Source organism: Oncorhynchus kisutch, unplaced genomic scaffold (assembly GCF_002021735.2).
Source record: "Oncorhynchus kisutch isolate 150728-3 unplaced genomic scaffold, Okis_V2 Okis01b-Okis20b_hom, whole genome shotgun sequence".
Taxonomy (NCBI): domain Eukaryota; kingdom Metazoa; phylum Chordata; class Actinopteri; order Salmoniformes; family Salmonidae; genus Oncorhynchus; species Oncorhynchus kisutch.
In genome coordinates, this window is record NW_022261978.1 from 12855293 (window position 1) to 12880692 (window position 25400).

The 25400-nt window shown below is 45.8% G+C and overlaps 1 protein-coding gene across 5 annotated transcripts in view; it reads left to right on the plus strand.

The window, feature by feature from the left end:
• The window catches only part of LOC116358892 (zinc finger protein 585B), a 31001-nt gene that overhangs the window by 540 nt on the left and 5061 nt on the right, over window positions 1–25400 (plus strand). For 2 of the 5 annotated variants that reach the window (XM_031811194.1, XM_031811192.1), the window contains exons 2-13: window positions 252–833; window positions 1612–1675; window positions 6175–6410; window positions 7667–8060; window positions 13000–13333; window positions 13717–13806; window positions 13915–14010; window positions 14184–14313; window positions 14522–14705; window positions 14980–15476; window positions 24425–24643; window positions 25084–25255. In XM_031811194.1, the coding sequence (XP_031667054.1) occupies window positions 252–833; window positions 1612–1675; window positions 6175–6410; window positions 7667–8060; window positions 13000–13333; window positions 13717–13806; window positions 13915–14010; window positions 14184–14313; window positions 14522–14705; window positions 14980–15476; window positions 24425–24643; window positions 25084–25255 (2998 nt within the window). Of the gene's footprint in view, window positions 1–251; window positions 834–1611; window positions 1676–6174; window positions 6411–7666; window positions 8061–12999; window positions 13334–13716; window positions 14011–14183; window positions 14314–14521; window positions 14706–14979; window positions 15477–24424; window positions 24644–25083; window positions 25256–25400 lie in introns of all 5 variants that reach the window. The other 3 variants (XM_031811191.1, XM_031811193.1, XM_031811195.1) reach the window with 2 other exon arrangements.

The window sequence follows — 25400 nt, forward strand, 5'->3', positions numbered from 1 at the left end:
TTTTTAGCTAATCACATAGTCACCCTTTTATGTGTCTAGCGTTAACTGTGTTGTTTCGCAATATGAACAAAAACAGCAACAACTTCTTGATTTGAGTTTTTTTAAACTTTAGTATCCGGCAGGAGACGATACAGCAGTGTAGTGATGTTCCTAACTCAGGGTCCAGCGGACTAGACTGAACCAAGTGCTGAATTTGTTTAAATTGTTTACCTGTAAGGGTGAAGCCTAGCCTGTGCTGTTCTCTGCTGCAGGAGTCTGTAGACCAAGTGTCCAACCTGTCTCCTCTTCGCCACAACGCTGGAGCTGACTGTAACCATGGTGACCAGAGCTCACTGTTGAGCCAGCGGGAGATGGTGTTGGAAAACCACGATCATCTCCATCACCGTGAAACACTGGCCTCAAAGGCTTCAGCGGAAGAGAGAGGAGTGTGGTGCGAGTCTGATGTCCCTGTAGTACAACAGAACAACCTCGACAACACAACATCATCCACTAAGAAGTCTTTCTCCTGCTCTGTGTGTGGACGACTCTTCACTACAAAACAGTCCCGGGTCCGACACATGAAGACCCACACGGGAGAGAAGCCGTTCCACTGCACCGTGTGCGGGAAGAGCTTCTCTCAGCAGTCGTTCTTTAGGATACACCAGAAGAGCCACACGGGGGAGAAGTCCTACCGCTGCCTTGCACCTGACTGTGGAAAGAGCTTCTACCAATCAGGAGCCTTGTTGAGACACGGAAGGGGTCACGCTGAGGGATCGACTAGACTAAGAGCTGCTGAAGATGTGCTGCCACACCAACAGGAGCTGCTTGTCCAACAGGACGATACTAGTAACAAGGTGGGGGAGAACTAGGGCTGTGTCTCAATTGGAGGACTAGGGCTGTGTCTCAATTGGAGGACTAGGGCTGTGTCTCAATTGGAGGACTAGGGCTGTGTCTCAATTGGAGGACTAGGACTGTGTCTAAATTGGACTAGGGCTGTCTCAATTGGAGGACTAGGACTGTCTCAATTGGAGGACTAGGGCTGTGTCTAAATTGGAGGACTAGGGCTGTGTCTAAATTGGAAAACTAGGGCTGTGTCTAAATTGAAGAACTAGGGCTGTGTCTAAATTGAAGAACTAGGGCTGGGGCTCAATTGGAGACTAGGGCTGTGTCTCAATTGGAGGACTAGAGCTGTGTCAATTGGAGGACTAGGGCTGTGTCTCAATTGGAGGACTAGGGCTGTGTCTCAATTGGAGGACTAGGGCTGTGTCTCAATTGGAGGACTAGGGCTGTGTCTCAATTGGAGGACTAGGGCTGTCTCAATTGGAGGACTAGGACTGTCTCAATTGGAGGACTAGGGCTGTGTCTCAATTGCCAACCCTACTCCTTATATAGTGCATTACTTTTGACAGGAGCTGGCTATAATCAGTTACTCAGCCCTATGGGCCCTGGTCAAAGGTAGTGTACTATTTAGGGAATAGGGATTGGTCCTGGTGCCTGGTAAAAAAAAAGTAGTGTACAATATAGGGATTAGGGTGCTATTTGAGACACGACTCCTAGACAACTGGCTGTACAATAACTTTTCAACAGGTATGTTTCAACTGTCTTTAACTTGTCATTGTTGCTTCATTTTAGAATTCTAAACTTCAGGCTGTAGTGGATGTGCTGCCAGAGCAAGAGGATGTCCGTCTGACCCAAGGTACTGACAGGTGGTTTAGGAAGACATGTTGCTGCTGTGCAAGTTCCATAAATCACCCAGGCCGGCCCCCATTGGTAAAGGGCCGTAGTACCTCAAGGTACTGACGGGTGGTTTAGGAAGACGTGTTGCTACTATGCAAATCATGTTCAAGTGAGTTGCTGGCCCTTTGAGGTCCACAATATACACTGAGTGTACAAAACATTAAGAACACCAATTCTTTCCATGACATTTATATATGTATATGTGTGTGTAATCCCCATCCCCGCAGGAGGCCTTTTGCCTTCTGGTAGGCCGTCATTATAAATAAGATTTTTTTTTTAACTGACTTGCCTAGTTAAATAAAAGGCTAAATAACAATTTAAAAAAACATCATAGACTGACCAGGTGAATCCAGCTGAAAGCTATGATCCTTATTGCTGTCGCTTGTTCAAACCTCTTCAATCAGTGTAGATGAAGGGGAGGAGACGGGTTAAAGAAGGATTTTTAAGCCTTGAGACAAGTGAGACATGGATTGTGTATGTGTGCCATTCAGAGGGTGAATGGGCAAGATAAAAGATTTGTGCCTTTGAACAGGGTAGTAGGAGCCAGACGCACCAGTTTGTGTCAAGAACTGCAACGCTGCTGGGTTTTTGATACTTAACAGTTTCCTGTGTGTATCAAGAATTGTCCACCACCCAAAGGACATCCAGCCAACTTGACACAACCGTGGGAAGCATTGGAGTCGACATGGGCCAGCCATCCCTGTGCAACTCTTTAGACGCCTTGTGGAGTCCATGCCCCCCCCTGACAAATTTAGTCTGTTCTGAGATCAAAGGGCGAGGTGCAACTCAATATTAGGAAGGTGTTTCTAATGTTTTGTACAATCAGTGTAAATAAGCCTCTGGACTTTGTGTTTTTATCCTGAATAATGTTCAATGTTCCACGACCGTTGAAAAGTTTGGGGTCACAAGGAAATGTCCTTGTTTTTTGAAAGAAAATCGCCTTTTTTTGTCCATTTAAAATAACATCAAATTGATCAGAAATACAGTGTAGACATTGTTAATGTTGTAAATGACTGTTGTAGCTGGAAACGGCAGATTTTTAATGGATTATCTACATAGGCGAACAGAGGCCCATTATCAGCAACCATCACTCCTGTGTTCCAATGGCACGTTGTGTTAGCTAATCCAAGTACAGAGGCCCATTATCAGCAACCATCACTCCTGTGTTCCAATGGCACGTTGTGTTAGCTAATCCAAGTACAGAGGCCCATTATCAGCAACCATCACTCCTGTGTTCCAATGGCACGTTGTGTTAGCTAATCCAAGTTTATCATTTTAAAAGGCTAATTGATCATTAGAAATCCCTTTTGCAATTATGTTAGCACAGCTGAAAATGGTTGTTCTGATTTAAAGAAGCAATAAAACCTGGCCTTCTTTAGACTCGTTGAGTATCTGGAGCATCAGCATTTGTGGGTTTGATTACAGGCTCAAAATGGCCAGAAACAAAGCACTTACTTCTGAAACTCGTCATTCTATTCTTGTTCTGAGAAATGAAGGTTCATCCATGCAAGAAATTGCCAAGAAACTGAAGATCTCATACAACGCTGTGTACTACTCCCTTCACAGAACAGTGCAAACTGGCTCTAACCAGAATAGAAAGAGGAGTGGGAGGCCCCGGTGCACAACTGAGCAAGAGGACAAGTACATTAGAGTGTCTAGTTTGCAGCTCGACAGCTGCAACTAGACAGCTAGTGTCTAGTTGCAGCTTCATTAAATAGTACCCGCAAAACACCAGTCTCAACGTCAGCAGTGAAGAGGCGACTCAGGGATGCTGGCCTTCTAAGCAGAGTTGCAAGGAAAAAGCCATATCTCAGACTGGCCAATAAAAATGAAATATTAAGATGGGCAAAAGAATACAGACACTGGACAGAGGAACTCTGTTGCCAAAGGTGAGCATTTACCCACTGAAGTCAGTTTCGACGCCGAACAGCAGTCAGGTCGAGACCCTGGTGAGGACAACGAGCACGCAAATTAGCTGCCCTGAGACGGTTTCTGACAGTTCATGCAGAAATTATTTGGTTGTGCAAAACCCACAGTTTCATCATCTGTCCGGGTGGCTGGTGAAGAAGCCGGATGTGGAGGTCCTGGTGGTTACACGTGGTCTTCGGTTGTAAGGCCGGTTGGATGTACTGCCAAATTCTCTAAAACTTTACATTAAATTCTCTGGCAACAGATGTGGTGGACATTCCTGCAGTCAGTATGTCAATTTCACACTCCTTCAAAACTTGAGACAGCTGTGGCATTGTTTTGTTTGATAGAACTGTACATTTGAGTGGCCTTTTGTCCCCAGCACAAGGTGCACCTCTGTAATGATCATGCTGTTTAATTAAAACCTCTTAGGGCTGCAATCCCGTTAACGGGATGATATGACAACAGCCAGTGAATGTGCAGGGCGCCAAATTCAAAACAACAGAAATCTCATAATTCAAATTCCTCAAACATACATGCATCTTATACTGTTTTAAAGGTAATCTTGTTGTTAATCCCACCACAGTGTCCGATTTCAAATAGGCTTTACATCGAAAGCACCACAAACGATTATGTTAGGTCACCACCAAGCCACAGAAAAACAGCCATTTTTCCAGCCAAAGAGAGGAGTCACAAAAAGCACAAAGAGATAAAATTAATCACTAACCTTTGATGATCTTCATCAGATGACACTCATAGGACTTCAGGTGACACAATACATGTATGTTTTGTTTGATAAAGTTAATATTTATATAAAAACATCTGAGTTTGCATTGGCGCGTTACATTCACTAGTTCCAAAAACATCCAGTGATTTTGCATAGCCACATCGATTCAACAGAAATAGTCATCATAAATGTAGATGATAATACAAGTAATAAATAATAAATGTAGATAATAAATGTAGATGATATACACATGGAATTATAGATATACCTCTCCTTAATGCAACCGCTGTGTCAGATTTTTTAAAAACTTTACGGAAAAAGCAAACCATGCAATAATCTGAGACAGCGCTCAGAAAATAAATACAATTTTCCGCCATTTTGGAGTCAACGGAAACCAGAAGTCACATTATAAATATTCCCTTACCTTTGATGATCTTCATGCACTCCCAGGAATCCTAGTTCCACAATAAATGCTTGATTTGTTCGATAATGTCCATTATTTATGTCCAAGTAGCTACTTTTGTTAGCGCGTTAGGTACACATATCTAAACGCTCGTGCAGGTCCCGCATAACAAAAACTTCAAAAAGTTATTACAGGTCGAAGAAACATTTCAAACTAAGTATATAATCAATCTTTAGGGTTTTGTTATCATAAATCTTCAATAAAGTTCCAACCGTAGAATTCCTTTGTGTCTAGAGAAGCAATGGAACGCAGGTCGATATCATGTGGAATGCGCGTGACCAGGAAATGGCTCTCTGCCAGTAACCTGACTCATTCAGCTCTTATTCAGGCCCACAACACAGTAGAAGCCTCATTCAAGTTTCCAAAGATGGTTGACATCTAGTGGAAGCCCTAGGAAGTGCAACTTCATCCATATCCCACTGTGAATTCAATAGGGCCTGGGTTGAAAATAGACCAACCTCGGATTTCTCACATCCTGTTTGGATTTCTTCTCAGGTTTTTGCCTGCCATATGAGTTCTGTTATACTCACAGAGTATAATGTCATACTCATTCAAACAGTTTTAGAAACGTCGGTGTTTTCCATCCAATACTAATAGTAATATGCATTTATTAGCAACTGAGACTAAGGAGCAGGCTGTTTACTCTGGGCACCTCTGGGCACCTTTCATCCAAGCTACTCAATACTGCCCCTGCAGCCATAAGAAGTTTTAATCAGCTTTTTGATATGCCACACCTGTCAGGTGGATGGATTATCGTGGCAAAGGAGAAATGCTCACTAACAGGATTTGTTAGAGAAATAAGCTTTTTTTATGGGAAATTTCTGGGATATTTTATTTCAGCTCGTGAAACATGGGACCAAAACTTTACATGTTGTGTTTTTTATATTTTTGTTTAGTGTATTTGAAGTCATTCCAAATACTTTATCTGGGATTAATTGGGCTTGTCTTGCGCAATGGAACCAATAAGAGTAGACGCAAACCCCGCCCATCTGGTGCTCCTGGCAAGCTAGAGCAAACGTTAACAGTATCTGAAAGATTTCAGATAGTATTTGAACCCAGGTCTGGTGGCCACTGGTCTAACCCAGAGACATATATTTAGAGCGTTGGGGTTCCATAGTCGCAGGCAGAACAGTTGAAACTGGAGCAGCAGCATGACCAGGTGGACTGGGGACAGCAAGGAGTCATCAGGCCAAGTAGTCCTGAGGCATGGTCCCAGGGCTCAGGTCCTCCGGGAGGGGAGGGAGAGAGAGAGAATTAGAGGGAGCATACTTAAATTCACACAGGACCCCGGATAAATATAAGACTGACTCTAGCCCCCCGACACAAACTATTGCAGCCTAAACCTATCTCATTCCCACAGGATACAGTCCTGCCCCTCCTCCCAGCTCCGTCCCCTCTACACCGGGAGGACTACCTGTCCAACACCAGCAGAACCACAACAACACTTCCAACACCTGTCAGAAGTGCGGAGAGCAGTTCTCTACCTTCTACAAGCTGCGTGTCCACCTGACCACCCACAGGGGAGAGAAGCCCTTCTCCTGTCCAGACTGTGGTCAACGCTTCTCAGCCCGGGGCTACATGGAGTCACACCAGAGGGTAGGTTCAGTTGATTTGAGTGCATCCCAAATGGGATCCTATTACCATTGGGCTCTGGTCAAAAGTGCATTCCAAATGGGATCCTATTACCATTGGGCTCTGGTCAAAAGTGCATTCCAAATGGGATCCTATTACCATTGGGCTCTGGTCAAAAGTGCATTCCAAATGGGATCCTATTACCATTGGGCTCTGGTCAAATATATATATATATAGTGCACAGCTTTTGACCAGAGCCCAATGGTAATAGGATCCCATTTGGGACGCACTGGGATCCTATATATAGAATACAGGAACATTTGGGATGCATCCCCCATTTCTTTATTTAAATTGTTGTTCAGTTTAAAACCATTTTAAAAAGTACAAAGAATTCCCAGAGGACAATGAAAGTGTTAAAGCTGAAATCCGTAAAGGGGGGAAACAGTGGCACTGTTCGCCCAGGCTGTTCACCCAGGCTGTTCGCCCAGGCTGTTCACCCAGGCTGTTCACCCAGACTGTTCACCCAGACTGTTCGCCCAGACTGTTCGCCCAGACTGTTCGCCCAGACTGTTCGCCCAGACTGTTCACCCAGGCTGTTCACCCAGACTGTTCACCCAGGCTGTTCACCCAGACTGTTCACCCAGGCTGTTCGCCCAGGCTGTTCGCCCAGGCTGTTCGCCCAGGCTGTTCGCCCAGACTGTTCGCCCAGGCTGTTCGCCCAGGCTGTTCGCCCAGGCTGTTCGCCCAGGCTCTTCGCCCAGACTGTTCGCCCTGGCTGTTCGCCCAGACTGTTCACCCAGACCGTTCACCCAGACCGTTCACCCAGACCGTTCACCCAGACCGTTCACCCAGACCGTTCGCCCAGACCGTTCACCCAGGCTGTTCACCCAGGCGCTAATGTTGTTGAGGGTCCAGCAGCGCACAAAAACATATGGTGTTCTAGCGCGCGTGCAATGATGTCCGAGGGAAAAGTAAAGTGTTCATCGTTTCCAGTAACTTCTTTATTTTTGTAATATCCCAAATGGACGTGGCAGTTCCACCAAATGCAGATTCCAGGTTTGACTAAAGGATCACTTTAGTCAAACAATATATTTAGGGTATTTTCATTCATTAATGATTGTACAACCCCTCCCCCCCCAAAAAAAACATGTTTTTAATAATAATTGTGCATGTCAAGTTTTGTAGATTGAGTACTTATTGTCCAAAGCAAAAACTCTGATCGTTAAAAAAAAAACTATTCCTTTTAAATACACTTATTTCCAATGTGGTCCTGGGTGTAGGTACACATCAAGGAGAGATCACACCCCTGCCCCGACTGTGGTAAAAGGTTCCTCTCACTGGGAGACCTGAAGAGACACCAGCAGAGCTTCTCCGAGGAGAGACCGTACAGCTGCTCCGAGTGCAGGAAGAGTTTCACCCAGCCGGGGTTCCTAAGGGCACACCAGAGGACACACACCGGGGTAAAAGGTTACCGCTGCCCCTACTGTCACAAGGACTTCTTCACTGCCTCCAGTCTGAGGAGACACAGGAAGCAGGCGCATGCGGAAGAGACCGTCACGCTGCCCCCTAGTGGTGGACTCCAGCTGTCACATGCTGGAGAGAGCCTGGGTCAAGCTGAAGCTGGTGTACCAGGACTGAAGGTCATAGTGAAGGAGGAGGAGGATCCTGCTTTTGGTGAGTACATGTTCTCTCACATGTCATGGTCACACCTTATTATGTCAGACCGGTTTAGTTACACACCAACTACTAATAAAACGAAGTAAGGAGGGATTCTCCTATAAAATATAAATCATTAAAGCTAGAGTCCTTAATTAAAACAATAACAAAGGGGCCACCCCGCCCCTGTTTTGGTAAAAAGCTGAGGAACTGGCCTGGAGAAATGTAACCACTCTCAAATGCATAGACCGAGCAAGGACTGACCATCTATGATATCAAAATGTATAGTTTTAAGTCTACAAAAGTGTTTGATAAAAATGTACATTGTTTACAAACATTAGAGCAAAACAATTTTATATTTTGGGTTCTGATGGGTTACGACAGTTGAACTAAACTCATTTAAATATTTATAAGTTATATTCTACAAGAATCAATGGGTGTATATCATTAAAGGAATGTTCCACAGCTTGCCTCCACAACTCCACAGGAAGTTGTTACACGCAAACCTCTCCGGCCACGTTGCATGAGAGATGCAAAAATAAATGCACACATTCAGTACATGTCAATCAATCATTTCACCCACACCACTCGCGCACATGAACTAGCGTCTGTGTAGCCAAGCGCTCAAATAGACCTTGGTTCTATCTGAGATGCTCCATCCACTGCAAGACCCCTCCTTATTGGATATCAGGAAGACACAAACCCAAGACCCCTCCTTATTGGATACCAGGAAGATACAAACCCAAGTCCCCTCCTTATTGGATACCAGGAAGATACAAACCCAAGACCCCTCCTTATTGGATATCAGGAAGATACAAACCCAAGTCCCCTCCTTATTGGATATCAGGAAGATACAAACCCAAGTCATACAAACCCAAGTCCCCTCCTTATTGGATATCAGGAAGATACAAACCCAAGTCCCCTCCTTATTGGATATCAGGAAGATACAAACCCAAGACCCCTCCTTATTGGATATCAAGAAGATACAAACCCAAGTCCCCTCCTTATTGGATATCAGGAAGATACAAACCCAAGACCCCTCCTTATTGGATATCAGGAAGATACAAACCCAAGACCCCTCCTTGTTGGATATTGTTGGGAAATAATCAGAATTGGTTGGTAACATAGGTAAGATGTTTTATATTCATCATATGTTTGTAAGTTACTTCTCATCAGAATGTGTTTGTATAATACTGTGGCGGGGTTGCAGATATCTGTTCTCTGTCAGGACTAAGTTACTTGGGCCGCAGAGAGGGGAGAGGTCAAGCATGTATCTCTTGGCTCCACAATGTCTGTGTGCCAGTCAATGTGTCTCTGTGATCTTGTCAAGATAGGGTGGATTTGATATATGCCTGTTGATATGAGGATTTGTTTTATGGTTCTGAGTTTGGGAAAAGAACATAGTTTAGGAGACAAAGCTGAACGATAAATTATGGCCAATGCTGTCTGGCTATGTGTGTCTTTGCTATAAAGGATCTCAGTTGCAATGTGTAAGGGACTCTCAGAGAATTCATTTATAGACACTGAATTGATCTGAGAGTCACAGGGTTGTGATGGAGCTCATATAATTAAAGATGGACTTTGTGATATCTCTCACTTGTGTGTGGTTTGCTCTCATGATTTGGTAAATACAGGAAATTTCCATGACAATACCAGGAAGACACAAACCCAAGACCCCTCCTTATTGGATACCAGGAAGACACAAACCCAAGACCCCTCCTTATTGGATACCAGGAAGATACAAACTCAAGACCCCTCCTTATTGGATACCAGGAAGATACAAACCCAAGTCCTTATTTTTATTTATTTTTTGGAACCAGGAGAATGAGGGTAGGGCTGCCTTATTACCGGCTCTCAACCAATCATGCTATTTTGTTAGTTTTTTACGCGTTGTTCGTAACTTGTTTTGCACATAATGTTGCTTCCACCATCTCTTATGACCAAAAAGAGCTTCTGGACATCAGAACTGTTATTATTAATCTCAAATTGGACAAGGAGTTCTTCTTCAATGAGTCAGACGCAATGGATATACTGCAGACACCCGACCAGGACCCGATCCCCATGATTTACTGGAGAAGGAAACAGAGATTTTGAGGCAAAAGATCAGGGTGCCTAGCGAGGATCAGGCGACGAGTGGCTAATTTGCCCTTGCCTTCTGTTCTGCTAGCTGACGTTCAATCGCTGGGAAATAAAATGGGACGAACTGAAAGCACGTATATCCTACCAACTGTAACATCTTATGTTTCACCGAGTCGTGGCTGAATGACGACGCTAAGAACATACAGCTGGCGGGTTAAATACTCTATCGGCAAGACAACAGTAGCCTCTGGTAAAACCCGGGGCTGAGGCCTATGCATTTATGTAAACAACAGCTGGCGGGTTATACACTCTATCAGCAAGACAACAGTAGCCTCTGGTAAAACCCGGGACGGAGGCCTATGCATTTATGTAAACAACAGCTGGCGTGTTATACACTCTATCGGAAAGACAACAGTAGCCTCTGGTAAAACCCGGGGCGGAGGCCTATGCATTTATGTAAACCACAGCTGGCGGGTTATACACTCTATCGGCAAGACAACAGTAGCCTCTGGTAAAACCCGGGGCGGAGGCCTATGCATTTATGTAAACAACAGCTGGCGGGTTATACACTCTATCGGCAAGACAACAGTAGCCTCTGGTAAAACCCAGGGCGGAGGCCTATGCATTTATGTAAACCACAGCTGGCGGGTTATACACTCTATCGGCAAGACAACAGTAGTCTCTGGTAAAACCCGGGGGCGGAGGCCTATGCATTTATGTAAACAACAGCTGGTGCAGTGAGTGAATATAAACTCCTGGTCTTACCCCGTTCTACTGTAGTATTCCATTTAATATGTTTTTAAACAACTCGGACACCATTTGAAAAAATGATTGCACATTATTACAGTTCATCCAGAGGACCTGGATGAAGCCTCTGTAGTGACCAATCAGGAGATCGATATTCCTCATCAACCTGGATGAAGCCTCTGTAGTGACCAATCAGGAGATCGATATTCCTCATCAACCTGGATGAAGCCTCTGTAGTGACCAATCAGGAGATCGATATTCCTCATCAACCTGGATAAAACCTCTGTAGTGACCATCAGGAGATATATATTCCTCATCAACCTGGATGAAGCCTCTGTAGTGCCCAATCAGGAGATCGATATTCCTCATCAACCTGGATAAAGCCTCTGTGGTGACAAGATCGATATTCCTCATCAACCTGGATAAAACCTCTGTAGTGACCAATCAGGAGATCGATATTCCTCATCAACCTGGATAAAACCTCTGTAGTGACCAATCAGGAGATCGATATTCCTCATTAACCTGGATGAAGCCTCTGTAGTGACCATCAGGAGATCGATATTCCTCATCAACCTGGATGAAGCCTCTGTAGTGACCATCAGGAGATCGATATTCCTCATCAACCTGGATAAAACCTCTGTAGTGACCAATCAGGAGATCGATATTCCTCATCAACCTGGATGAAGCCTCTGTAGTGACCATCAGGAGATCGATATTCCTCATCAACCTGGATGAAGCCTCTGTAGTGACCAATCAGGAGATCGATATTCCTTATCAACCTGGATGAAGCCTCTGTAGTGACCATCAGGAGATCGATATTCCTCATCAACCTGGATAAAACCTCTGTAGTGACCAATCAGGAGATCGATATTCCTCATCAACCTGGATGAAGCCTCTGTAGTGACCATCAGGAGATCGATATACCTCAACCTGGATAAAACCTCTGTAGTGACCATCAGGGGATATATATTCCTCATCAACCTGGATGAAGCCTCTGTAGTGACCATCAGGAGATCGATATTCCTCATCAACCTGGATAAAACCTCTGTAGTGACCAATCAGGAGATCGATATTCCTCATCAACCTGGATGAAGCCTCTGTAGTGACCATCAGGAGATCGATATTCCTCATCAACCTGGATGAAGCCTCTGTAGTGACCAATCAGGAGATCGATATTCCTTATCAACCTGGATGAAGCCTCTGTAGTGACCATCAGGAGATCGATATACCTCAACCTGGATAAAACCTCTGTAGTGACCATCAGGGGATATATATTCCTCATCAACCTGGATGAAGCCTCTGTAGTGACCATCAGGAGATCGATATTCCTCATCAACCTGGATAAAACCTCTGTAGTGACCAATCAGGAGATATATATTCCTCATCAACCTGGATGAAGTCTCTGTTTCTCTACGTTACCAGCTAGGCTATGTCAATACTACCACTTTTCTCTACGTTACCAGCTAGGCTATGTCAATGCGCTAGCTCTAGATGTAAAGAAACTAGGCAGGTCTCTAAGTTACGTAACGATAGCAGAACTAACGATTCACAACAGCACTGACGTTATGTGTCAGGTTTTCAATATGAAAACATTAGCTGGCGCAAAACACTTACTCTGCTGTTATCTGTCTTCTTCTTCGCTAGTTTAGGATGTCTTCTCCAGATGATCTTCAGGATTACAGTCTCCAGGCTGTTTAACTAGGAACGCACACATTTCCCCCGCATTCGAGGGGGCGGGGCAGGGGGAAGTAGAGATCAGGAAATCAACCTCACTCCTCCCTGAAGCTCGTTGTAGTTTTTTTTTTTTTTACGTGTTTACCCCGAAATATGCCACTGATGGTCAAATCCGGATACAGAAAAATAATACCTAGCTTTTGATCTACAGGGCTACAGGTTCATAACGTGATCTGGACAACAATGTTGAGGTCAAAAAATGGCCATAGAGTTCCTTTTTTAATTTTAAGTCCAAAAATGGATGTAGCAACTGTAGATTCTAGCTTTTTTTTAATGACTCATTACCCTTTGACCTTTTTTAAATGACTCATTACTCTTTGACCTGTCAAGTTAGTTAGTTAGTTAGTTAGTTATGGTTTAGTATATTTAACCCAAACTATTGTCCTCATCCACACAGGAGACAGTTCTAACAACCATCACTCTGAGACTACTGAGGAGAGTCTCCCTGCAGCCGTAGAGCATAAACAACAACAACAACAACAACAACATAAACAGCATCACAGCTGTCACAGAAGAGTCCACTCCTGCCTTGTGTGTGGAAAGGAGTTTCCCATTGCATACAAGCTACAAGTCCATATGAGAATCCACACTGGAGAGAAGCCTTACTCCTGCTCTGTGTGTGGGAAGAGCTTCGCCCAGAAGGGGAGCCTGACGCTCCACCAGATCGTCCACACCGGAGAGAAACCTTACTCCTGCCCCGACTGTGGGAACACCTTCTCCCAGATGATCAGGTGTGTTGTTGTTATCAGTGTAGACCAGTGTCATATTAATTAGTGCACACCATAGCAAAACGTTTTTGCAAAGGAGAACGAAAACAAGCCCTTCATATTGAACAACTACAGGTCATCCCTTCTGTTACGGCCGTGTGCATCCTTTTGGTTCCTAGTGAACACGATCCTCGTCCATCCTTTTTAAGTATATATATATATATATATATATATATATATATATATATATATATATATATATATATATATATATATATAATATATGTGTATTTAGGTTGGCAAATGCCATTTGCTCATGGAGTTCATTGGTTTGTTTTGACTGGCTGCTATGTGGGTGTAATCAAACTTCAACTACCTATAACCAACTTATCTTTATAACTGATCAGCCTGAAGAGACACCAACTGCTGCACACAGGAGAGAGACCGTACAGCTGCTCCGAGTGTGGGAGAAGCTACACCCAGCAGAGAAACCTGAGGTGTAACCTATGCTTTTTATTTATCAATTATACGGTTTACATGGTCATTTCAAGTAGTCAGAAGTGTTTTTTTGTAAAAAAAAATGATCTACTTTTATCTTATCTTAGGGCCCACCAGCTGAAGCACACCGCAGAGAGACTTCACCGCTGCTCTGTGTGTGGGAAGAGCTTCTTCACACCCTCAGGACTCAGGGATCACCAGAGGTTAGTATGGACTTGAATTGATGATTTCACTATTATTTTTTGTCATCTCTTTTATTTGATGTTCCTTTATTCATCTATTTTATTGCCTTCTGTTGTTGTTTTTTTGATCTCCTATATTTCATTAAGTGTTGTGATTTTAAATACACTTTTAAATAAAGTTTAATTTGATTTAGGTCTCACACAGGAGAGAAACCATTCCCTTGCTCTGTGTGTGGGAAGAGCTTCTCACGGCCTGGTCCCCTGAGAGAACACCAGCAGACTCACACAGGAGATGGTGGACAGGTGGAGCGAGACCGCGGCAAGGTGGGAGACAATTGTAGCCACGTCCCAAATCGTAATAGCTTGGGCCTTGGGAATAGGGTTCCATTTAAATTATGACTGACAGTGTTTCAAGAGGAGACGTCAATATTCTGTCATCTGGGGAACCTACATAGGTAGTTAGGGCCAAGATCTTTGTTATTCCTATCTTGTTTAAACAAAAAAATAATATTGAATTAAATTTCCATTCTAGGACCCTGGTGACCGATCGAGACCCAAACCCAAAGAGTCCCTGGGTGAAACTCTGGGACTGAAAATTATAGTTGAAGAACTGAAGAAAGAAGAGGAGGGGAAGGAGGCGAGAGGAGAAGAGGATGAGGAAGTTGGTGGTTTGATCAATTCCGACGGAGAGGAAGTTGGTCACGTTTCTCTTTCTAGTAAGAGGCAGAATGATGATGATTTTGATTGAGCTCTTCAAAATGGCACCCAATTCCCTACATAGCAATACTTTTGACCAGAGCCCTATAGGGAATAGGGTGCTATTTGGGACACAGCCTCTGTGTTAGTTAGTCGGTCAGCTAGTGTTAGCATAACGGCTAAGTATTTGTTTAACCTGGTCTACACTTTTTTGCCCATAGGGCTCTATGTAGGGAATAGGATTTCATTTGGGGACGCAGATCCATTGTTTAACCTCTCCACTTTTCCACACAGGAAAAAGCCCTGTCCCAGGCTTTGTTAGCGGTGAGATTCCCTCTACATCAACAGAACCTGAACAACACCAAAAAATCCAGGAGAAACGATACAGAACCAAGAAGCATCACCTCTGCTCGGTGTGTGGAAAGGAGTTCCCTAAACCATCGAAGCTAGTTGCACATCTCCGCACACACAGTGGAGAGAAACCCTTCCGCTGCTCCGTGTGCGGTAGAGGTTTCTCCACGGGGGGTATCACCCTACAGAGACACCTTCTGACGCACACAGGGGAGAAACCTTACCACTGCTCTGTCTGTGGGAAGAGGTTCATCCAGCGAGGGAATCTGTTAAAACACCAGAAGGTACACACTGGAGAGAAACCTTACTCCTGCTCCGTGTGTGGCCGGAGTTTCCCTCGATTTGAGCGTCTGAAGGACCACCAGCGGACACATACGGGAGAGAAACCTCAATCTTGCGATGTCTGTGGGATGAGGTTCTCCTACGCATCCTCCCTCAAGGTCCTTTAGCCATTATTACCACACTTCCCTACATTGTTTTTTTATCACTCAAATGTTATTTTATTTGTCACATGCTTTGTAAACAACAGATGTAGACAATATACACAATGAGTAACGATAACTTGGCTATATAGACAATGAGTAACAATAACTTGGCTATATAGACAATGAGTAACGATAACTTGGCTATATAGACAATGAGTAACGATAACTTGGCTATATAGACAATGAGTAACGATAACTTGGCTATATAGACAATGAGTAACGATAACTTGGCTATATAGACAATGAGTAACAATAACTTGGCTATATAGACAATGAGTAACGATAACTTGGCTATATAGACAATGAGTAACGATAACTTGGCTATATAGACAATGAGTAACGATAACTTGGCTATATAGACAATGAGTAACAATAACTTGGCTATATAGACAATGAGTAACAATAACTTGGCTATATAGACAATGAGTAACAATAACTTGGCTATATAGACAATGAGTAACGATAACTTGGCTATATAGACAATGAGTAACAATAACTTGGCTATATAGACAATGAGTAACGATAACTTGGCCAGTACAGAGTCCATGTGCAGGGTTACGAGGTAATTGTTTACCTATATTTAACAAGGCAAGTCAGTTAAGACTTTTCAATGACGGCCTAGGAACAGTGGGTTAACTGGCCTAGGAACAGTGGGTTAACTGGCCTAGGAACAGTGGGTTAACTGGCCTAGGAACAGTGGGTTAACTGGCCTAGGAACAGTGGGTTAACTGGCCTAGGAACAGTGGGTTAACTGGTCTAGGAACAGTGGGTTAACTGGTCTAGGAACAGTGGGTTAACTGGCCTAGGAACAGTGGGTTAACTGGCCTAGGAACAGTGGGTTAACTGGCCTAGGAACAGTGGGTTAACTGGCCTAGGAACAGTGGGTTAACTGGCCTAGGAACAGTGGGTTAACTGGCCTAGGAACAGTGGGTTAACTGGCCTAGGAACAGTGGGTTAACTGGCCTAGGAACAGTGGGTTAACTGGCCTAGGAACAGTGGGTTAACTGGCCTAGGAACAGTGGGTTAACTAGGAACAGTGGGTTAACTAGGAACAGTGGGTTAACTGGCCTAGGAACAGTGGGTTAACTGGTCTAGGAACAGTGGGTTAACTGGCCTAGGAACAGTGGGTTAACTGGCCTAGGAACAGTGGGTTAACTGGCCTAGGAACAGTGGGTTAACTAGGAACAGTGGGTTAACTGGCCTAGGAACAGTGGGTTAACTGGCCTAGGAACAGTGGGTTAACTGGCCTAGGAACAGTGGGTTAACTAGGAACAGTGGGTTAACTAGGAACAGTGGGTTAACTGGCCTAGGAACAGTGGATTAACTGGCCTAGGAACAGTGGGTTAACTGGCCTAGGAACAGTGGGTTAACTGGCCTAGGAACAGTGGGTTAACTGGCCTAGGAACAGTGGGTTAACTGGCCTAGGAACAGTGGGTTAACTGGCCTAGGAACAGTGGGTTAACTGGCCTAGGAACAGTGGGTTAACTGGCCTAGGGACAGTGGGTTAACTGGCCTAGGGACAGTGGGTTAACTGGCCTAGGGACAGTGGGTTAACTGGCCTAGGGACAGTGGGTTAACTGGCCTAGGAACAGTGGGTTAACTGGCCTAGGAACAGTGGGTTAACTGGCCTAGGAACAGTGGGTTAACTGGCCTAGGAACAGTGGGTTAACTGGCCTAGGAACAGTGGGTTAACTGGCCTAGGAACAGTGGGTTAACTGGCCTAGGAACAGTGGGTTAACTGGCCTAGGAACAGTGGGTTAACTGGCCTAGGAACAGTGGGTTAACTGGCCTAGGAACAGTGGGTTAACTGGCCTAGGAACAGTGGGTTAACTGGCCTAGGAACAGTGGGTTAACTGGCCTAGGAACAGTGGGTTAACTGGCCTAGGAACAGTGGGTTAACTAGGAACAGTGGGTTAACTGGCCTAGGAACAGTGGGTTAACTGGCCTAGGAACAGTGGGTTAACTGGCCTAGGAACAGTGGGTTAACTGGCCTAGGAACAGTGGGTTAACTGGCCTAGGAACAGTGGGTTAACTGGCCTAGGAACAGTGGGTTAACTGGCCTAGGAACAGTGGGTTAACTTGCCTAGGAACAGTGGGTTAACTGGCCTAGGAACAGTGGATTAACTGGCCTAGGAACAGTGGGTTAACTGGCCTAGGAACAGTGGGTTAACTGGCCTAGGAACAGTGGGTTAACTAGGAACAGTGGGTTAACTAGGAACAGTGGGTTAACTAGGAACAGTGGGTTAACTGGCCTAGGAACAGTGGGTTAACTGGCCTAGGAACAGTGGGTTAACTGGCCTAGGAACAGTGGGTTAACTTGCCTAGGAACAGTGGGTTAACTGGCCTAGGAACAGTGGATTAACTGGCCTAGGAACAGTGGGTTAACTGGCCTAGGAACAGTGGGTTAACTGGCCTAGGAACAGTGGGTTAACTAGGAACAGTGGGTTAACTAGGAACAGTGGGTTAACTAGGAACAGTGGGTTAACTGGCCTAGGAACAGTGGGTTAACTGGCCTAGGAACAGTGGGTTAACTGGCCTAGGAACAGTGGGTTAACTGGCCTAGGAACAGTGGGTTAACTGGCCTAGGAACAGTGGGTTAACTGGCCTAGGAACAGTGGGTTAACTGGCCTAGGAACAGTGGGTTAACTAGGAACAGTGGGTTAACTGGCCTAGGAACAGTGGGTTAACTGGCCTAGGAACAGTGGGTTAACTAGGAACAGTGGGTTAACTGGCCTAGGAACAGTGGGTTAACTGGCCTAGGAACAGTGGGTTAACTGGCCTAGGAACAGTGGGTTAACTAGGAACAGTGGGTTAACTAGGAACAGTGGGTTAACTGGCCTAGGAACAGTGGGTTAACTGGCCTAGGAACAGTGGGTTAACTGGCCTAGGAACAGTGGGTTAACTAGGAACAGTGGGTTAACTGGCCTAGGAACAGTGGGTTAACTGGCCTAGGAACAGTGGGTTAACTGGCCTAGGAACAGTGGGTTAACTGGCCTAGGAACAGTGGGTTAACTGGCCTAGGAACAGTGGGTTAACTGCTGTAGACATGAGGTAGACATGAGGTAGACATGAGGTTGACATGAGGTTGACATGAGGTTGACATGAGGTTGACATGAGGTTGACATGAGGTTGACATGAGGTAGACATGAGGTAGACATGAGGTTGACATGAGGTTGACATGAGGTTGACATGAGGTTGATATGTACAAATATAACTAGGAATAAAGTGACAGATAATAAAGAGTAACTAACTATTAATCTGATGGCTTGGGGGGGTAGAGGCTGTTCAGCAGTCTGATGGCTTGGGGGGGTAGAGGCTGTTCAGCAGTCTGATGGCTTGGGGGGCAGAGGCTGTTCAGCAGTCTGATGGCTTGGGGGGCAGAGGCTGTTCAGCAGTCTGATGGCTTGGGGGGGTAGAGGCTGTTCAGCAGTCTGATGGCTTGGGGGGGTAGAGGCTGTTCAGCATTCTGATGGCTTGGGGGGTAGAGGCTGTTCAGCAGTCTGATGGCTTGGGGGTAGAGGCTGTTCAGCAGTCTGATGGCTTGGGGGGGGTAGAGGCTGTTCAGCAGTCTGATGGCTTGGGGGTAGAGGCTGTTCAGCAGTCTGATGGCTTGGGGGGGTAGAGGCTGTTCAGCAGTCTGATGGCTTGGGGGGGTAGAGGCTGTTCAGCAGTCTGATGGCTTGGGGGGATAGAGGCTGTTCAGCAGTCTGATGGCTTGGGGGGGTAGAGGCTGTTCAGCAGTCTGATGGCTTCGGGGGGTAGAGGCTGCACAGCAGTCTGGCTTGGGGGGTAGAGGCTGTTCAGCAGTCTGATGGCTTGGGGGGGTAGAGGCTGTTCAGCAGTCTGACGGCTTGGGGTTAGAAGCTGTTCAGCAGTCTGATGGCTTGGGGGGGTAGAGGCTATTCAGCAGTCTTATGGCTTGGGGGGTAGAGGCTGTTCAGCAGTCTGATGGATTAGGGGGTAGAGTATGTTCAGCAGTCTGATGGCTTGGGGGGTAGAGGCTGTTCAGCAGTCTGATGGCTTGGGGGTAGAGGCTGTTCAGCAGTCTTATGGCTTGGGGGGGTAGAGGCTGTTCAGCAGTCTGATGGCTTGGGGGGGTAGAGGCTGTTCAGCAGTCTGATGGCTTGGGGGGTAGAGGCTGTTCAGCAGTCTGATGGCTTGGGGGGTAGAGGCTGTTCAGCAGTCTGATGGCTTGGGGGGTAGAGGCTGTTCAGCAGTCTGGCTTGGGGTGTAGAGGCTGTTCAGCAGTCTGATGGCTTGGGGTAGAGGCTGTTCAGCAGTCTGATGGTTTGGGGGGTAGAGGCTGTTCAGCAGTCTGGCTTGGGGTGTAGAGGCTGTTCAGCAGTCTGATGGCTTGGTGTAGAGGCTGTTCAGCAGTCTGATGGCTTGGGGTAGAGGCTGTTCAGCAGTCTGATGGCTTGGGGGGGTAGAGGCTGTTCAGCAGTCTGATGGCTTGGGGGGTAGAGGCTGTTCAGCAGTCTGGCTTGGGGTGTAGAGGCTGTTCAGCAGTCTGATGGCTTGGGGTATAGGCTGTTCAGCAGTCTGATGGTTTGGGGGGTAGAGGCTGTTCAGCAGTCTGATGGTTTGGGGGGTAGAGGCTGTTCATGGTCCTGTTGGTTCCAGACTTGGTGCATCGGTACCGCTTGCCATGCATGAGCACAGAGAGCAGTCTATGACTTGAGTCTTTGACAATGTTTAGGGCTTTCCGCCTGGTATAGAGGTCCTGGATGGCTGGGAGCGTGGAGTGCAATAGAGATTGCATCATCTGTGGATCTGTTGGGGCGGTAATGCGAATTGGACTGGGTCCAGGGTGTCTGGGATGAGGATTTTTTATTTTTATTTTATTTCACCTTTATTTAACCAGGTAGGCTAGTTGAGAACAAGTTCTCATTTGCAACTGCGACCTGGCCAAGATAAAGCATAGCAGTGTGAGCATACAACAAAGAGTTACACATGGAGTAAACAATTAACAAGTCAATAACACAGTAGAAAACGAAGGGGGGGGTCTATATACAATGTGTGCAAAAGGCATGAGGAGGTAGGCAAATAATTACAATTTTGCAGATTAACACTGGAGTGATAAAAGATCAGATGGTCATGTACAGGTAGAGATATTGGTGTGCAGAAGAGCAGAAAAGTAAATAAATAAAAACAGTACGGGGATGAGGTAGGTGAAAAGGGTGGGCTATTTACCAATAGACTATGTACAGCTGCAGCGATCGGTTAGCTGCTCAGATAGCTGATGTTTGAAGTTGGTGAGGGAGATAAAAGTCTCCAACTTCAGCGATTTTTGCAATTCGTTCCAGTCACAGGCAGCAGAGTACTGGAACGAAAGGCGGCCAAATGAGGTGTTGGCTTTAGGGATGATCAGTGAGATACACCTGCTGGAGCGCGTGCTACGGATGGGTGTTGCCATCGTGACCAGTGAGCTGAGATAAGGCGGAGCTTTACCTAGCATAGACTTGTAGATGACCTGGAGCCAGTGGGTCTGGCGACGAATATGTAGCGAGGGCCAGCCGACTAGAGCATACAAGTCGCAGTGGTGGGTAGTATAAGGTGCTTTAGTGACAAAACGGATGGCACTGTGATAGACTGCATCCAGTTTGCTGAGTAGAGTGTTGGAAGCCATTTTGTAGATGACATCGCCGAAGTCGAGGATCGGTAGGATAGTCAGTTTTACTAGGGTAAGCTTGGCGGCTTGAGTGAAGGAGGCTTTGTTGCGGAATAGAAAGCCGACTCTTGATTTGATTTTCGATTGGAGATGTTTGATATGAGTCTGGAAGGAGAGTTTGCAGTCTAGCCAGACACCTAGGTACTTATAGACGTCCACATATTCTAGGTCGGAACCATCCAGGGTGGTGATGCTAGTCGGGCATGCAGGTGCAGGCAGCGACCGGTTGAAAAGCATGCATTTGGTTTTACTAGCGTTTAAGAGCAGTTGGAGGCCACGGAAGGAGTGTTGTATGGCATTGAAGCTTGTTTGGAGGTTAGATAGCACAGTGTCCAAAGACGGGCCGAAAGTATATAGAATGGTGTCGTCTGCGTAGAGGTGGATCAGGGAATCGCCCGCAGCAAGAGCAACATCATTGATATACACAGAGAAAAGAGTCGGCCCGAGAATTGAACCCTGTGGCACCCCCATAGAGACTGCCAGAGGACCGGACAGCATGCCCTCCGATTTGACACACTGAACTCTGTCTGCAAAGTAATTGGTGAACCAGGCAAGGCAGTCATCCGAAAAACCGAGGCTACTGAGTCTGCCGATAAGAATATGGTGATTGACAGAGTCGAAAGCCTTGGCGAGGTCGATGAAGACGGCTGCACAGTACTGACTTTTATCGATGGCGGTTATGATGTCGTTTAGTACCTTGAGTGTGGCTGAGGTGCACCCATGACCGGCTCGGAAACCAGATTGCACAGCGGAGAAGGTACGGTGGGATTCGAGATGGTCAGTGACCTGTTTGTTGACTTGGCTTTCGAAGACCTTAGATAGGCAGGGCAGGATGGATATAGGTCTGTAACAGTTTGGGTCCAGGGTGTCTCCCCCTTTGAAGAGGGGGATGACTGCGGCAGCTTTCCAATCCTTGGGGATCTCAGACGAGATGAAAGAGAGGTTGAACAGGCTGGTAATAGGGGTTGCGACAATGGTGGCAGATAGTTTCAGAAATAGAGGGTCCAGATTGTCAAGCCCAGCTGATTTGTACGGGTCCAGGTTTTGCAGCTCTTTCAGAACATCTGCTATCTGGATTTGGGTAAAGGAGAACATGGAGAGGCTTGGGCGAGGAGCTGCGGGGGGGGCGGAGCTGTTGGCCGAGGTTGAAGTAGCCAGGCGGAAGGCATGGCCAGCCGTTGAGAAATGCTTATTGAAGTTTTCGATAATCATGGATTTATCAGTGGTGACCGTGTTACCTAGCCTCAGTGCAGTGGGCAGCTGGGAGGAGGTGCTCTTGTTCTCCATGGACTTCACAGTGTCCCAGAACTTTTTGGAGTTGGAGCTACAGGATGCAAACTTCTGCCTGAAGAAGCTGGCCTTAGCTTTCCTGACTGACTGCGTGTATTGGTTCCGGACTTCCCTGAACAGTTGCATATCACGGGGACTATTCGATGCTATTGCAGTCCGCCACAGGATGTTTTTGTGCTGGTCGAGGGCAGTCAGGTCTGGGGTGAACCAAGGGCTGTATCTGTTCTTAGTTCTGCATTTTTTTAACGGAGCATGCTTATCTAAAATGGTGAGGAAGTTACTTTTAAAGAATGACCAGGCATCCTCAACTGACGGGATGAGGTCAATGTCCTTCCAGGATACCCGGGCCAGGTCGATTAGAAAGGCCTGCTCACAGAAGTGTTTTAGGGAGCGTTTGACAGTGATGAGGGGTGGTCGTTTGACTGCGGCTCCGTAGCGGATACAGGCAATGAGGCAGTGATCGCTGAGATCCTGGTTGAAGACAGCGGAGGTGTATTTGGAGGGCCAGTTGGTCAGGATGACGTCTATGAGGGTGCCCTTGTTTACAGAGTGTGATGTGAGCCATGACCAGCCTTTCAAAGCATTTCACGGCTACAGAAGAGTGTTACGGGCGATAGTCATTTAGACAGGTTACCTTGGCCTTCTTGGGCACAGGGACTAATGTGGTCTGCTTGAAACATGTTGGTATTACAAACTGGCTCAGGGAGAGATTGAAAATGTAAGTGAAGACACTTGCCAGCTGGTCAGCGCATGCTCTGAGTATGCATCCTGGTAATCTGTCTGAACCTGTGGCCATAGTGAATGTTAACCTGTTTAATGGTCTTACTCACATCGGCTACAGAGAGTGTGATCACAGAGTCGTCCGGAACAGCCAGTGCGCTCATGCAAGGTTTACTGTTGCTTGCCTCGAAGTGAGCATAGAAGGCATTTAGCTCGTCTGGTAGGCTCGTGTCACTGGGCAGCTCTCGGCTAGGTTTCCCTTTGTAATCTGTGATAGTTTTCAAGCCCTGCCACATCCGACGTGTGTCAGTGCCGATGTATGAGGATTCGATCTTAGTAATGTATTGATGCTCTGCCTGTTTGATGGTTCATCCGAGGGCATTGCAAAATTTCTTATCAGCATCCGGATTAGTGTCCTGCTCCTTGGAAGCAAAGCTCTAGCCTTTAGCTCATTGCGGATGTTGCTTGTAAACCATGGCTTCTGGTTGGGATATGTACGTACCGTCACTGTGGGGACGATGTCATCGATGCACTTATTAATGAAGCTGGTGGCTGATGTGGTAAACTCCTCAATCCTGGAACATATTCCAGTCTGTGCTGAAGAGAAACAGTCCTGTAGGTTTTAGCATCCGCTTCATCGGACCACTTTCGTATTGAGCGCATTACTGGTACTTCCTGATTAGAGTTTTTGCTTGTAAGCAGGAATCGGGAGGATAAGAGTTATGGTCAGATTTGCCAAATGGAGGGCAACGGAGATATTGGTATGCGTTTCTGTGTGTGGAGTAAAGGTGATGGTAGAAAGGAGGTAAAACAGATTTCAGCTCACACATTAACTCACATCAGTAGAAACTCCACCTCTCTTTAGGTGGGCTGTATTTTTCCACAGTTCACATACATAGTTTATCACACTTCTGCAAAATGTTTCATTATCTTCTGCAAGCCAAACCGTTTCTAACAGTTTTTCTCCTCCCTAGTGTGGGGAGGCCTCTCTCCAGTTATTAGTTTCACCGTTATTACAAGTCGACAGTTCAGTTGTCCTTGAAATGTCTCAACTATACCCAGCTCATAGTTTGCGAAATAGTAACACAATGGCCTAGTCTTAAAAAGTCTAGTCACACATATTATTGGATTATGACTGTAACACATTTTGACTCTAACACATTTCATACAATTATATGGTTTCAGGGTGGAATCTTAAACATACAAATTCTTCTATCAACAGGTCCATCGCAGGATGCACACCGGGGAGAGACCTTACCAGTGCTCTGTCTGTGGGGAGAGCTTCAACTCAACAGCAAACCTGAGGAAACACAGACAGTCCCACACTGGAGATAAAGGGTCTGCTAACATGAAGAGGGGTCGGCTCCTGAGGTCGTCCCACACTGGAGAGGGGTGTGCTGCTGTTACTGGAGGATTTCAGACTGCTGGAGGTGATGCTCTGGTAAATCATCAGACTACCTGTGGACTATTCAAACCAGATGGGGGAATAGGACATCACTAACAGGATTAATTGATTGATTTTTGTCTACAATATTTGTACAGTTTAAAAGTACAAATAAATGCCAGAGGGTAAAAACATTTTATAAACTGGGTGGTTCGAGCCCTAAATGCTAATTGGCTGACAGCAGTGGTATATCAGACCGTATACCACGGGTATGACAAAACATTACATTTTTGGGCTCTAATTACGTTGATAACCAGTTTATAATAGCAATAAGGCACCTTGGAGGTTTGTGGTATATGGCCAATATACCGCGGCTATACCCCCTCGTGCCTTATTCCTTAAAAATACACGTATTTCATCAGAGTAGGATGGAATACATTTTTTAAAACTAAACGGTCTCTTAACTCAACGTACTGTGTGACTCCTCTGCCATTTAGGGAACCGTGGTCAAAGATAAAAGCTCTCTGGGTCCTGACCAAGGCCATGGTGAAGGCTGCAGTCAAACATCTACCATATATATCGATAGTAAAGAAGAAGAAGTGGAGGAGGAGGAGGAAGTTGGTGGTTTGATAAATTCCGAAGGAGAAGAAGTTAATTGGGATTACCTCAGTAAGTAAAATATTATTGGTGATGTATTGGCTGAATCCTACATAGTGAACTAGATGGTTGTTGATGTATTGGCTGAATCCTACATAGTGAACTAGACTTGTTGATGTATTGGCTGAGTCCTACATAGTGAACTAGACTTGTTGAT